The 14,196-nt window shown below is 40.8% G+C and overlaps 1 protein-coding gene across 2 annotated transcripts; it reads left to right on the plus strand.

The window, feature by feature from the left end:
- On the plus strand, positions 1–13,841 carry fbxo25 (F-box protein 25). 2 transcript variants are annotated; one of them, XM_076757008.1, is made up of 11 exons: positions 1–105; positions 936–1,121; positions 6,755–6,858; positions 8,023–8,072; positions 8,198–8,290; positions 8,388–8,481; positions 10,418–10,602; positions 10,848–11,030; positions 11,304–11,447; positions 12,361–12,387; positions 13,036–13,841. In XM_076757008.1, exons 2-11 carry the CDS (start codon positions 994–996, stop codon positions 13,123–13,125), a joined length of 1,098 nt encoding a protein of 365 aa, XP_076613123.1. In that variant the 5' UTR covers positions 1–105; positions 936–993; the 3' UTR covers positions 13,126–13,841. The 2 variants fall into 2 exon arrangements, with proteins under 2 accessions (XP_076613123.1, XP_076613124.1); XM_076757009.1 differs by lacking the exon at positions 12,361–12,387.
- Positions 13,842–14,196: the final 355 nt, after the last annotated feature.

Raw genomic sequence — 14,196 nt, forward strand, 5'->3', positions numbered from 1 at the left:
CGAAGTCGAGGGTCCGCACTGTATTTACTTCCGTCAATATTTCCAACAGAGGGGACAGGAGAGTCGACAGAAACAGAGAAAGACACAACAAAGGAGTCGCTCAAGGTTCGTTTTGTAGAAACTAACACCTCTAGTGTAGTGTAGTTGAGATTCTTTATTTTCTTCCTGTCGCGATGATGTGCTTTGAACGGACTGACAGCTCGTCTTATCTTCATTTTAACCGTTAAACGTTAAAACGACTCGGACAGCTTCGCTAACGCTGTTATTTTTCTCAAATGCTGAAGGTAAATGCGTCATGGTCGCTGTCAGGTGTGTCATTAAAGCAGTTTGACTCAGTATGTCATTATGCGTCTCAGTATTTACCTGTGACATCACGAAAACAGGCTCAATATAGACAATGTTTAGAAAGCCAATGGCCCCCTTGTTTATTCGGTAGTTATTGTCAGACATGAACATGTAGTTGTAGGATGCAGAGTGAATCTATGGAGGCAAAGAAAGGCCATTATAATTTGAAATAATTTCTAATTTAGCTACAGTCATTGATAGAATTGAAATCTGTTGCATTGCAGTATTTTGAACATCTGAATTTATGTGATTGATTATTCTCAGTAGCTCTGATTGTTCACATTTGAGTCTTTCAACTTGATTTTTGGTGTCTTGATTTCACTGATCCAATCTGAGGAAGCCGATTGTTATTGTTTGACTTGACTTGAATTTCAAAATGAGAAAATTAATTTGGGCAATTTGAATGTAGTTTTTTTTTTTTTATGATCACTTCATAAAAATGTATGTGACATTTTTAACCCTAAGAAAGTTCAGAATATTCAGTATTAAGTCGTGACTATATTTAGGTATTCAGGTGCTTGTTTTGGCCTTCCTTTGTCTCCATAAGCCTAGAGCACAAAGATAAATCCCTTATTTTGTTAACCCTCCAGGTGTTTGGAGTGGCAGCACCCCTCTCTGCTTACCTCCCCCTCCCCTGCCTCAACTAAAATGCCTTTCTTGGGAAAGGACTGGAGGTCACCAGGTTGGAGCTGGACCAAGACAGAACATGGCTGGAAGAGGATTTTCTTGTATGGACACGAGTTGGAAAATAACAACAGAGAGATAGACTTGAAAGAGTAAGAGTATAACTTGTTCACCTTCTTTAATGGCATTCTTATATCGGTTAGAGGGTTACACAGAGATTAGATTGCTTTCTGAGAACAGAAAAGAGAATAAAAAAAGAATAAAAGACAACACAATACTAGCATTATGTACAAAGTCCTGTGACTCACAGTATTCCCAATAAAATGTCAGCCTCTAATAGCAGTACTGTCCATGTCAAAGGTAATGAATTAGTGCCTATCAGGTTAGATTAGACTTTCCTGACTGCATACAAAATCGGGACGACAGCTCCATATAAACATGTATTGAGATTTAAGTAATGATTCAGAGTAAAATGTAGTTAAAAACTGACCAAATGAGCTAATGGAGTTTTTGCTTTACACCCATTCGTGTCTGATTTGATTGACAGTAGAGCACAGTTCAGTGCATTTGACACCGATTTGACAGTATTGTATACTTGAAACATGTTACATATTGATTTCAACCACACTGTCCAGCCCCCGGCTTTACAGTAGCAAACAGGCTGCTCTCACGTGTAGCTTTATTGAATGACTGCAAGATTACTGTATATATAAAAACAACTGAGTTATATTCAGTGCCCAGCAATAACTGTAACTGGAGGTTGTTCAAAATCTTACTAGAGTAAACCAGTATAGTGAACAGTATATTAGATCTTTGTAGCACTGCATCTCTTTTTAAATGTGGACTCTTATGATTGATTACAGCTGACAGACTGCCAAGGCTCACTTTGAATGTTGGCTTGGTTTTCATACATCTCCCAACTTCCGTAAAACACCTATTATTTTGTTAGGATTTTTCCCCTCATTAACCTGAGGACAGTAGAGAGCCGTCAGGCAATGGAAGGGAGAGAGGCGGTTGATGACATGCAACTATGGCAATATGTTGTGATTACATCAGTGTTGTAGACCTTGAGATGTGCAAGAGTACTATGATTATGAGCTACAATGCGATAATGTCAGGACACTGACAGAGTTGAGTGGCCTGTGGTGGAAATGCTTAATAGATCAAGGCAAACAGGAAAACGTGGCAGGAGATTATAATAACAGTAGAAAACTTATTGATGAAATTACACAGATAAGCCCAAAGACACTCAGCATTAGAAAGACAAGTATTGGCTTTAGTTTAGACACTCGAGAGTGAAATTTTACATGAGACCAGCTTATCAGTGTAACCTGTTAAAGAAAAGATAACGCTTTAAAGTAATTGATGTGGAAGTTCATGATAACACAGAGGAAGGTGTTTGAAGTTGAAGTGCAAAGATAAGTCTGAAATATTCAGGTCAGGTGCTTTTGTGTGTGAGTTGACTTTCTGCTCTAAACTATTCCCTGGGAGCAGTAGCAAACACTCTGTAAACACTGACTAACCTGTGAACGCCTTTCTTTGTTGAAACCTATATATTTCCTGGTGTTGGGTAAATGTTCGTGGTGTGAATTGCAGTTTGACAACTTGATTTGAGTACAATATATCAAGTTAGATTTTAGTCTTTAGTTAAAAGCCTCAGGAAACAGCATCATTCCTTCAACCTTCAATCCTGCTTGCGTAGTAGTAGATCAACACAGAAAGTCAATATTGGCCTTCTTGTACGATATCTGTGTCCTGGAGTAACGGTTGGATGGTACAACTTGTAAATCCTGTCCCAGGGGTTTTTCCTTGAAGATGTGTCATGAATGTTAACATACCAGTTCTTCTGATAGGAGCACACAAGAATAACTTTGTTCAAACCATACCTGCCATGTGCTTTAATAATACTGTCCCTCCCAAAGGCATTTAGTGGGTTGCAAGACTATAATTACAACTGTGCTCAAGCTCTGAAAGCAGCTCAACTAAAAACAAGTTCCGCCACACCAGTCTCTCTGGTCTGTATTACATGTGTTCCTGTGGGCAGACAGGGTTGCCTCCGAGCAGGAGAGCTCGCCTTGTTATCTGCAGGAAACATGTACTCTTTTGACGCATGCCAACTGGCAATGAGTGGTCAGATGCAGCGAGAGAAGAGAAGGAGGTTTTCCAGTTTTAGGTTTTTTAGTTTGTTTGTACTGCACGTGGATTAGCATTTCCTTTCTGACTTCATGGCGGTCAGGCTCAAAACCCAGAATATGGATAGTTTACTGAAGCATCATAAGCCATTAATAACACAGACAGCTATTCAGTGTGCTCTGTTCAGCCTCTTCCTTACACTAAGGAGGACGAGCTTGACCCGAACTTAAATGAACACATGTTGCTTGGACTGCCATAACAACATGTAAGCAGAGGTTACAACAAAATTTTACTTGTAAGCGCCAGAGCTATTGATGAACAGACTGTGAGGTGCAAGTAGAATAGATTGTCATTCTCTACATGTGCAGTATTCAGCAGTCAGCACTAAGAATTACACAAAAAGAACAAATACAATGAAAAAAAGACGTCAAACAACTGCAAATACAGTGAAGTGTAGTTGAGTGAAGTGCCATGAATGACAGTAATGTTGCCATGAGCAGTATAGTATAAGTCACGGGTTTGTTGTTGAAGTAGGTGTGTGTCTCTCTGTATTTAGGTGGAACCGGTTCGTGGTGAAGCCCCACACATGTAAACAGCGAGCAGGACGCTGGTGTCCCGCTGGTGCTGATAGGGTTAAGGGTGCCAGTTGGCGATATCTCCCTCACAATCACAGTGTCGCCCTTTCTATTGATCAGCCAACCAACAGACCCTCACAGTGCCACATTAGCTTGTCAGCGGTCCTTTCACGAAAAGGCAAAGGACACACCATCAGACAATAACTGATGACATCATCTGTTCAACTTGGCCATTCTCCAAATGCAGCCTCGCTCAGAAAGGCCAGTGACTTCATGCGACGGAGGTACATTTGGCAGGCCAACACATGTGGGCCAGAAAGAAAGAAGAGCATTATGATGGCTGCTGGCATGGTACGCAGTGTTACAGAAGTAGGTTAGGTCATAATGTGTCCTTCAACGTCAGCAGACCTCTGCACCTCTTTTCCACAACTCCTCAAGAGCCAGAAAGGTGCTGGAAAGTGTCAGCTCAGTATTTGAGCTTCACTTCACAGTCCATCTGTGTGACGCATCCTTTATCTGACACTGAACTTCTTTGAGTGTTTAGTCGTTTTGCACTTGACAAAGCATGTAGTAAAGCTACTTGAATGCATGCATCTGCAGTACGTAAGAGAAGCGAAGCAGCCACATACTCTGTTTGTTTTCTTCCCTGTTCACGGTGACTTCCTACATAACCCTCCAGTCTAGTCGGTCTGTGGTTTGACCCAAGGAGAATTGCAGCAGTAATCATTTAAGGTTTTATGTGATCCCTGGGGACATCCAAATAACATATTAAAATCATACCACAATATACTTAGTGGATCAAGGTAAACTCAAGGGTCGAAATTTGTGACTATGCAGCTTTAAAGCGAGACACTACAGGTGAACTGGGTAAACATTTTAACTAATAGATATCACCATGAAATTTTACTTACATTAAGACAGTTATTTTTTGTATTACAAATTTGCATGTTTAAATATGCAAACAATGCATTATCTATTAAGTTGAACTGCTTACCAGAGATCAGCTGCCAATGACAGACTCTATCAAACCGTAGTGGGGCAAAGGACAGAGGTTTCATGATGATATTGCACATATGTAAGAAACAGTTAGTTGGACTGGACAATCCCCTCTTGATCTCACGTGTTTCAGGCTATAATTTAAATATTCATAAATCCTTTTAACGTTCCTGCTGCTGTGTGATGTATTTTATTGGCCCTGTGGAGGCCGGTGCTCCACATGCAACCTGTGTAAGAAAAAAAAACAAAAAAAAAACAAAAACCCAGGATATTGCATTCCTCCCTTGTAATTCACTGTGACAGATCACTGTGCTCGCATGTGTGTTTGTGTGCCAGTTGCACATGAGTCTTTGCAATTGGATAAATGGATAGAGGGGAGGGATTACTTTAGAGCTCATTCACTCCAAATCAGTTGACTTTGCAGTCAGACAAGCAACCCATGCCTTCACTTATGCTGGAGGAAGAAGTAAATCTGTTGCATGTGTTTGAAAATCACTCAGATTGTGACCGATATATTCCCCAGCCGTCTCCCTTATATATTTCCTCCAGCTTTTCAAAATCTATAAGCAGAAATTGATCTTTCATAACAGTAAATGTACTGTTGCGTGCACTCAGGAATCTGCTGTGGTGTCTGGTTTTTGATGCAACCATCTCCTCGGTCATTCTCTCCAAAGCAAAGCCTTATAATCAGTCTGTTTCAGATGAAAACAATATGATTTTATATGTACTGTGATCCATCCACACACTCTTCAAGAGGGAACCCTGGGTGCACAGTGGATATAAAAAGTGTGCAGTGCAGGGTGAAAGGCTGCTTCGAATTTGTGAAGAAAGGGGACAAAAAAATAAAAATACGTACTCTTATCTGAAGGTTGTTAGCTGTATCAGTCTAACTGTGCAGAGTTTCTATTCTCAGACCAGCACACTTAGCTTAACTAAAATAAATAGAAACACAAAGTTAATCATTCACATGTCAAATAATGTGATACTGGCAATGATTTTGATATCATTGCCACATCGTTCACAGCATACTGGTATAATTTTTGATGTGATTTTTAAGGTATTACTTCTCAATCAGCTGACCCGTATATCATGCTCCTCGAGTTGGTTGGATGCTCAACTTCAGCCAAAGGATTATTAATGCATGGAGAGTTAATTGCCTGCCTGGTTCAGCATTTGATCTGTCAGCTGAAAGTCATTAGAGAATGTCCTGTTACAGAGGAGCAGATCCCGCTGCAGTTTTAATTTTGTTTGCTTCAGAAGAAAATATTTCACAATCGAAGTGCTCTGGAAACGGACCGGATAAACTGTCATAAAGCGTATAGATTCATGTGCACAGACCCTCAGAAACGTGCATCCATAGATAAATCTGCATCTGTTATAGCAACATGTGCTCACATGTTTCCATTTGGGTTTCTGTTGGAGTTGAGACAATTCAAGCCTCCCATGTCAACATCAGTCAAGTTGAGGCCAGCTGCCAAAATTTTATAATCTATCTTATCAGTAATCACAAGGCCACTTATCAATCAAGCAGGCCCAGAATAGCAGCCAGAAATAACAGGTCAGAGGTCTCAAAATGTTTTGCCTGTTTTCTGAGAAAGAGGGATTCACATCTGTGATTCTGTCTCTCAGACTCTGATATACAGTATGTCTGCCGTCTGCAGCGTGTCCTCCATCAGAACAGACTCTTTGAAGCGTTATAATTTCACATCTTGATTGTTCTGACTCTTGTTACTCTTGTTAAAGGACTTATTATTCCTTTAAATGCAGCTTCTTGACCAAAACAACTTATCACTTTCTGTTACTGCGGCTACTTTCTGGCACTCCCGTGCTTTCATAGTCTTCAACTCAAGTATTTGCTGGCCCTGTTACCCTGTTACAAATACTACGGTACTTAAACTGTCTTGGACCCCTCGTGCCGTGCAACAGAGTGATATACAGAGCATCAATAAACAGTCACAGGCTCTCTCAGCACGCTGCTGCAGAGTGGACTGTTTGTAATTACGTTGCGTTTCAGGTGCACTGTTCACACTCGCATGCAATGTTATTAACAAATTCCTCCCATGCCTCCTCTGTCCAAACAGGATCTGCAGTGACAACAAAGAAAATCTGTTTGTTGGGGATGTGTGTGAGCTCGCCATCACAAAGAGGAAAAAGGACCTCTACAACAACAACACCAAATCTCAATGTGAGTCTCAGCAACACGTAATCACTGTTTTGACTTGGTGAAGTACTTTGTGGTTTGAAGGTTAAAGGCCCTTTAAAAAAAAACAGAGGCGTAAAACTGGAAGGCATAAGTCATAGTAGCAGTGAAGGAGTCACCACCTATTATAAGCTTCATCTGATCAGAGACATGTGGTAATTTATCACCTGAGATTGGCATCTTGCATACTTCCTTTTTTTGTGCACAGATTACGGAAAATACTTCTTCTAATCAGATAGACAGTGAGATGAAGGGGAACATTTTCAGTGTTATGGGCGATGCTGTGTTGATTTGCATCCCCGGATGTAGACTGTGCAGTTCATCAATTGTGGAATGTAACCAAATGTTTTAATTTTAAGATAGTTGTACTTCCATTATATGCTATTTTATTCTGCTACCAACCAATTGATTAACACACTGTGATACTTAGTTTGATTCCTGAAAGCGTGCAGGTGTTTGCAAGCTCTGTGGAGCACTGGGTGTAGATCATGGGGCCTGGTATCTGTGTGCACCTGGTATGCAAGTCAACGACTGGCCAAATGAGCTGAGGGCTGTATGTGTGGCCTCAGGTCGTAATGTCTCATGTGTCACGCCTGTTTGTCAGCAGGACCTGAGGCTCAGTTCAGCTTCAGACTAGTCTGACATGTCCAACCTGAAAAACAAATTTGCCATTTCAGGTTGCAAATGCAGTCTCCTCTGAGTCTTCCCTTCCTAGCACAAACATTCCACATTATGTAAAGTTTATGTAAATGGGTAGTAGCAGTTTGAAGGCGTTGAATGGCATTAACAAGTCCTAGTCCAGTGAATGCTGAGGCACATACAGAGGTTTGACATCTATTGCAACTCAGAGCCACAGCCCTGCAGCAAATTCTACATTTGTGGAGGTATGACGTCCAGTGTTTGTTGAAACCGTTGCAGAGAGGTTTTGAGTCAACTGTATGTTAATCATGAGCCCCCTGTCGGCAGGTGAAAACAGCAAGGATACTAAACAGCACTTGATATTGCAGTCTAATGCAAAAGCATTACTAACTAGGGCTGCGTTAAATTGCGCAGGTGCTCATCATATTGCATCCATCTGATAGGCAGTATGTACATTTACACCAAACACATATGCTCTAATGAATGATGTGTTTATTTTTCTGTGTCCAGTTGTTTACAGGGATAAATGGATCTACGTGCTGAAAGGGAGCACAAAAGAAGTGAGTGCTGCTGCTGTTAGTACAATTTTCACATGAAGGATTTATCTGCATTCAATTGAAAAAGCAGAAATCATTTGAATAAAATCTGTCTTTGATAAAATGTATGCGTGCGTGTTAACACACAGCGACATGGATACTGCACGCTTGGTGAAGCCCTCAACCGTCTAGACTTTTCCAGTGCCATTCAGGATTTGCAAAGATTCAACTATGTTGCAAAAGTGAGCGATAATGATGACACGCGTTGATTAAGATTCCTTTTGAAGCTGTCTCACGACTTGCGCAAGCTCACTGTCTTACTGTGTCTCACTCCCATAGCTTTTCCAGCTAATAGCCAAGTCTCAGCTGACATCTTTGAGTGGAGCTGCCCAGAAAAACTATTTCAATATACTGGAGAAGATTGTTCGAAAAGGTAAGGAGACCCTCAGACTGATCGCTCACTCAGTGGACATACTGTACATGCAGACAACCTCACAGCACTCCCTGCTGTCACAACTTGTCATCGCACCAGAGGCTCTAATTTAGACTCTTGTTATGTTGTTATTATTATTAGAAACTTTATTTATATAGCAGCTTTCAAACAGAACATGCAGCTAAAACTGCTTTTACAGTTGATAGGAAATAAAAAGTAAAATTGCTTGGTTGTGCAAAGAGATTAATTTCAATTGATTTGTTAATTTATCAGCATGGAGGCAAGGATGACTGTCCCATTTCTAAGACAGAAGAACACCACCTTGGTCACTTCATTTGTATTGGACACAAGTCAGACTTAAGGATGTCCTGATGGAACATACCATGCCATGGTAGAAATGTCCACCGGTAGAGATTAGCAATAGCGTTTCCTCTGCGGAAGCTATTCCTTAAGCTGTATTTACTGCCATCCTGCTACACAGCGTCTCGTGTGAGGCAGCTGTTTTTGTTTGTAAAAGAAGAAAATAATCAAATGTGATGCGAAGTTTGGTACAGAATGGTTACTTTAAACCTTTTCTGTATTCAATATACATAACAATTACCACACCGTAATATAAAATTCCACATACCGTGATAGATGATTTTGGCCATGTTGTCCACCTGCAGTCGGAGTGTAAACTAACACCCGCACTCGTTACTTTTGGTTTGATCCAACGACTCCGATTGCCGAGCTCCCCCCATTTGGATTTGGGGTCAACAATAGGATTTATGTCTTGTCCTCATTCAATTGAAGAAAGTTGTTATTCATTCTTTTATTGCCAAAAAGCAGCTTAAAGCATCTGCATCACTTGGCTCCACAGATATGTATAGCTATGTGTAATCGGTGTAGCTATGGAAAATAATGTAGTAATAGTATGTTCATGGTAACACCTACAGGAAGCATCTGTAGTGAGAACTGCAGAGGGGCAAGGCAGCTCCCCTGTGCACCACCAGAGCTTGTGTCATGTTTCTCTGACAAATGCTCCTCAGGGGGAACATAAAGCTTTCTTCCTGTAATGTATGTTTAGAACACATTCTGAGGGGTCAGCCCAGTGTTCAAGGTGTTTTAAAAGAATTTTATGATCAGCTGTGTCAAATGCTGCGCTGACATGTAAGACACCCAGAGCCAAAACCTCAGTGGCATCAGCAGTAAGTCTCAGATCTCTAACTGTCTTTGTGAGAGCAATCTCTGTGCTATGATTAGCTCTGACTCCTGATCGCTTGAGCTCATAGTGTTGTCTATCCATTGAGATGTTTCTTCTTTTTAACCTTGAGTGGGGACATACAGAACACACACTGATGATCGGAGATTTGAGACACTTTTTGATGTTGACAGGCCAGCAGGATATTCATTAGGATGATAGAGCGGCTCTCAGGATCGTTGTCACAGGAATTATTTGGGCTGTAGGAGGAGCTGTTGGGAATGTGGCTTTGTATTTTACACAACAAACAAGTGGTAAGTCTCTGAGCAAGAACAAGATGTTGTTTCTCAGACCACTGCTCAGTCTCTGACAGTGTTATTGCACCGAACCACAAAACCAGCAGGACCAGTCTGCTACATCATTATGGGGTTGTCATGTCTGATGGAGCAAAATACATATCTAGTCTGCCACATGAATATGATGAACCTGCAGTGTTTTTTCGAAACTGTGGTTAGCTTTTTTTCCTACTCTGTGGGTGCCTGCAGGGCTCGAGACTGTGACCATTTAGCAGCTTTTTACGACCATTTTTGGAGACAGCATGACTACATTTTTTAATCAGGAGCACCGGTGCTACTAGTGGAAGAAGTCAGTCTACTGTCCTGGCCTTCTAGAAGAATAAATAAATCTTCGGCAAGACACTTAAAAACAACCCTGAGTCTCAGTAGTAAACATTGTACGTTATGTTTTTTGTTGTAGTTCTAGAGGACCAGTACAATCCGCGCCTTGTCAAGGAGCTGCTGCAGGACCTGAGCTCAACACTGCACAGTCTGACCATCCACGTCGGCAGGTGTGTCCTCGTGGGCAACGTCAACATCTGGTTGTGCCGTCTAGAAACCATCTTCAAATGGCAGCAGCAGCTCAACAACCTGCAGATCCCAAAGGTAGACAGTGTAATGGTGTTTGTGTGTTTACCAATGTAATTCATCCCGAAAGCTGCCTGTGTGTTAATGTGACTTTTAAAAGGGGGAAGCAACAGGCTAAAAATGTGACATGAGCAGAAGGTAATCTAAGATGAGTGAGGAAGGTGAAATACGAAAGGGGAAGTATTGACAGCTTATCTTTGGGAACTGGTCATTCAATGCACCAGGCTCTGAATTTAACGTGTTTTTCTTAATTGTCTCCTCAGCAAATGTGCAATGGCTTGACATTCAACGACTTGCCGCTGCACATGCAGAACAAGATCCTCTGGAAGTTATCCGATGCCTATGACATCATTAACCTGGGACAGGCCACACCCACTCTGCACTCCCTCAGTGAGAACAGGATGCTGTGGAAGAAACTCTGCCACTTTCACTTCTCAGACAAACAGGTTTGTCGTTCAGCATCCAAAGAGATGAAGGCTGCTAAGTAGTTCACATGTAGACCACTAGAGGGCAGAATTGCCACAGTTTGCGCGCACTGACTCACACTCACACACAAACCATCTCATGCATATTGTATAAACACCCACTCAGAATTGGTGTTAAGGGCAAACTGTCCTTAATTATATCTAATTACACCATGTTCCAGTTATAATTACTCTCCCATCCCCCTGTGTTTTAAAGGGTGTTTTAATTGTCTGTTTCCTTCCATTCTTGTACAGTTCTGTAGGAATTTGGTCCTGACCAAGAGCGATAATGTGGACTGGAAGCTGATGTACTTCACCCTGCAGAAACATTATCCAATGAAGGAGCAGTACGGAGATACTTTGCACTTCTGCAAACACTGTAGCATCCTCTTCTGGAAGGTAAACAAACACACCTGCAAACACATTCATGTCATGTGGGAAATACTACAACAAATTGATACTGTTTATCAGAAGATGAATATATGTTGCATGTTACATTGGAGGAAGACATTAAAAAAAGGTAACAATGAGTTTAAGAGCTGTTTCTCACAGACCTGATGTCTCTTAAACTCTACATGACATGGCAGTCTGTCAAATCAAGTGTCAGATTTGTACCAGGACACGCTGTATTTCCTTGGTCTAAGAGACAAAATGTCCATCATGGTTTGAAAAAATCTCAGACACTTTGGTCCAATCACACAGCCTCTCTCAGACTGATATTATCTGTCTCTTGCCTGCAGAAATCCCAACTTTACACTGTAAATATTAGACTTACTGAAATGAAAGAGAAAGAGCTTGATGTTGCCCTTTCAATTTTACTAATTACACATCAAACTACCGTTAAAACTTCAGGGCTGTGTAAATCAGTAGCTCCATTTTCAGAACAATGTACTAATTATTCACACACATGGGTCTCATATACCACAAGATCACGTTATCACTGTTGGTTGTGGTAATCCTTGCTGTCAACAATCGAGTCTGTGTACTCATGTGCTCATATGTTCTGCATACGTAGTGATCAGAGGTCAAAGACATGACATGTTTGCCCTCAGAGGTCTGATGTTAAACCACTTAAGATCACATTTTTCAGAGACTGAGTTAACATCTTCAGAGTAATGCTTGGATGGAAAATGCTGCTCCCCCCGCCCCCCCCCCCCCCCCCCTTGTGATTATTTACTACCAACAATCTTGTAATCCTCCCTGACTGGGTCCCTCTACTTTTTAACCTCTGCCCTCTTTGCATCCCTCTCCTTGCTTGTCTCCGTTCCTTCCTGCCTCTTCTCCTGGTCCCCCCTCTCCCTGATTCCCTAAGGATCGCCACCTGGCTTTGTTGTTCAAGGTACTTTCTGTCCCATCATGCCTTTGTTGTTTCTTCACTTGCCAGTTTGTCTCATGTTTCCCAGATGATCTGATTTACGCCTTATCTTTTTCCATGAGTTAAGCTTTGTCTTGTGCTGTTGACTGTTTCACTTAATGTCATCATGTTTTGCTGGAGGTGTGTTTAGTAAACAGAGCCACTCTTTCAGCTGACTTGTTAATGGCCTCTAACAGCATTCTTATAGAAAAAATGGTTTTGTTGGTTCACAGATTCCTCTGAATATTGAGTTCATGTGCCTGGAAGAAAACTCTCAGTTGTCATTAAGTTTAACACAAATTCTCCTCTGTGTATACATATATATATATATATGTATCTGTGTGTCCAGGATCAGGTTGCACCAGCTATTTGTGAATCCATCTCAAACTTTGTGTGCAAAACTACAAGATAGTTTCAAGCTATTGCTTTATTAAAATGAAAACATAAGCTAGCAAAAGCCTTAGTAATATTTACATACTGCAGATTATAACTAGGCCTGTCAAGCTCTGCATTTCTCTACATGCAGTCTGCATGAGACACTGTCCCACGTCGAGTGGCTTTATGTGAAGTGTATGCAAAGCTGGTCTCTGGTCCCCTTCCTTTCTAATAAAGTGTTTTTTGACTGTGTTCCAGGATTGTGGCCATCCATGCACAGCCAACGACCCAGACAGCTGCCTCATGCCCATCTCTCCGCAGCACTTTATTGACCTCTTCCAATACTAAAGCCTCCATGTTCCTCAAATAAAGCGTCCCTTTGACCTCACTCCCAAGCCAAGAGCGCGTACGAGATCTTGATGTCGTTTACCCGAATACAAAGGGCTTCAGCTGAAAGAGATGACTTTTTTAGTTTCTTCATTTCCTTACGCACAAGTGTTTCCAAAAAATTACAGGGACGATGAAACGTGTATCTGTGTCGATTTTAAGAATGTTATTCATGGGTGAAATATAAAAGGAACTGTTGTCGTAGCATGTTTATGATAGGTACTATGTAGTGTTTTTTCTAATTGACAAAAGGTAAACATTTACCGTGGCAGAGTAAGACGAGTCATGCATTGTTTATTTAAGGGGGTTGAATTATTCTGCTTTTTGCCCTGTTCTGTTTTGGTGGTATTTTCCTGCAATAACTGAATGCATGTCGTGTTCGAGTCTCCGTTTCCAGACTGTATGTTGTCCTTTGTGAATCTAATCCGTGTACATTGGAAGTGTCGACGCTAAGAGAAAATAATGTAAAAATCCTTTAGCCGTACAAGTTTTTACAATCTACTTTTGTCAGAACTGTCAAATTCCAGACTGATAATGTAAAACATTATTTATGGGGAAAGTTTTGTATCCTTCCTCCAATTTTTGTAATATTCCTTTGCTGTTCCCATACCTTATGGTACTATCATGACTTATATGGGACAGGAACTAGCTATACAGTAATTAAATATTTCTAAAAACCTGTTTCTGTTTTTCATTTTATGCTGCATCACAGCTTTTTTCAGACTTGACCTAATTATAGTTTCCCCTGCTTGGATTTGGATATAAATGTCTTTTCAACTAAACATCAAGGAAAAAATGTTTGTCAGTTTGTCAGGAGCAGTTATTAATATTATATATAATCTATTATGCTCCAGCCTCAGTTTTTCTGAAGGTGGTTCAATGGGAAGTCACTTATGCACAAGATGACAGATTCTAAAATTTACTTTAAAATGTCACAAAAAAAGTGCAAAATTTCAACATTTGGAAATTGAAGCAAAGCATTTTTTGTTTTTTGTTTTTTATTAACAGAATGATAATTTCTGTGGCAACTGT

This window comes from Chaetodon auriga, chromosome 18, assembly GCF_051107435.1.
Source record: "Chaetodon auriga isolate fChaAug3 chromosome 18, fChaAug3.hap1, whole genome shotgun sequence".
In the NCBI taxonomy this organism is placed as follows: domain Eukaryota; kingdom Metazoa; phylum Chordata; class Actinopteri; order Chaetodontiformes; family Chaetodontidae; genus Chaetodon; species Chaetodon auriga.

Excerpts from the sequence above, each read along its gene's own strand:
- fbxo25 (XM_076757008.1), top strand. The coding sequence starts at position 994 with ATGCCTTTCTTGGGAAAGGACTGGAGGTCACCAGGTTGGAGCTGGACC. Across the intron at positions 8,291-8,387 it reads GATTCAACTATGTTGCAAAA|CTTTTCCAGCTAATAGCCAA; the intron begins GTGAGCGATAAT and ends TCACTCCCATAG. Across the intron at positions 12,388-13,035 it reads ACCTGGCTTTGTTGTTCAAG|GATTGTGGCCATCCATGCAC; the intron begins GTACTTTCTGTC and ends ACTGTGTTCCAG.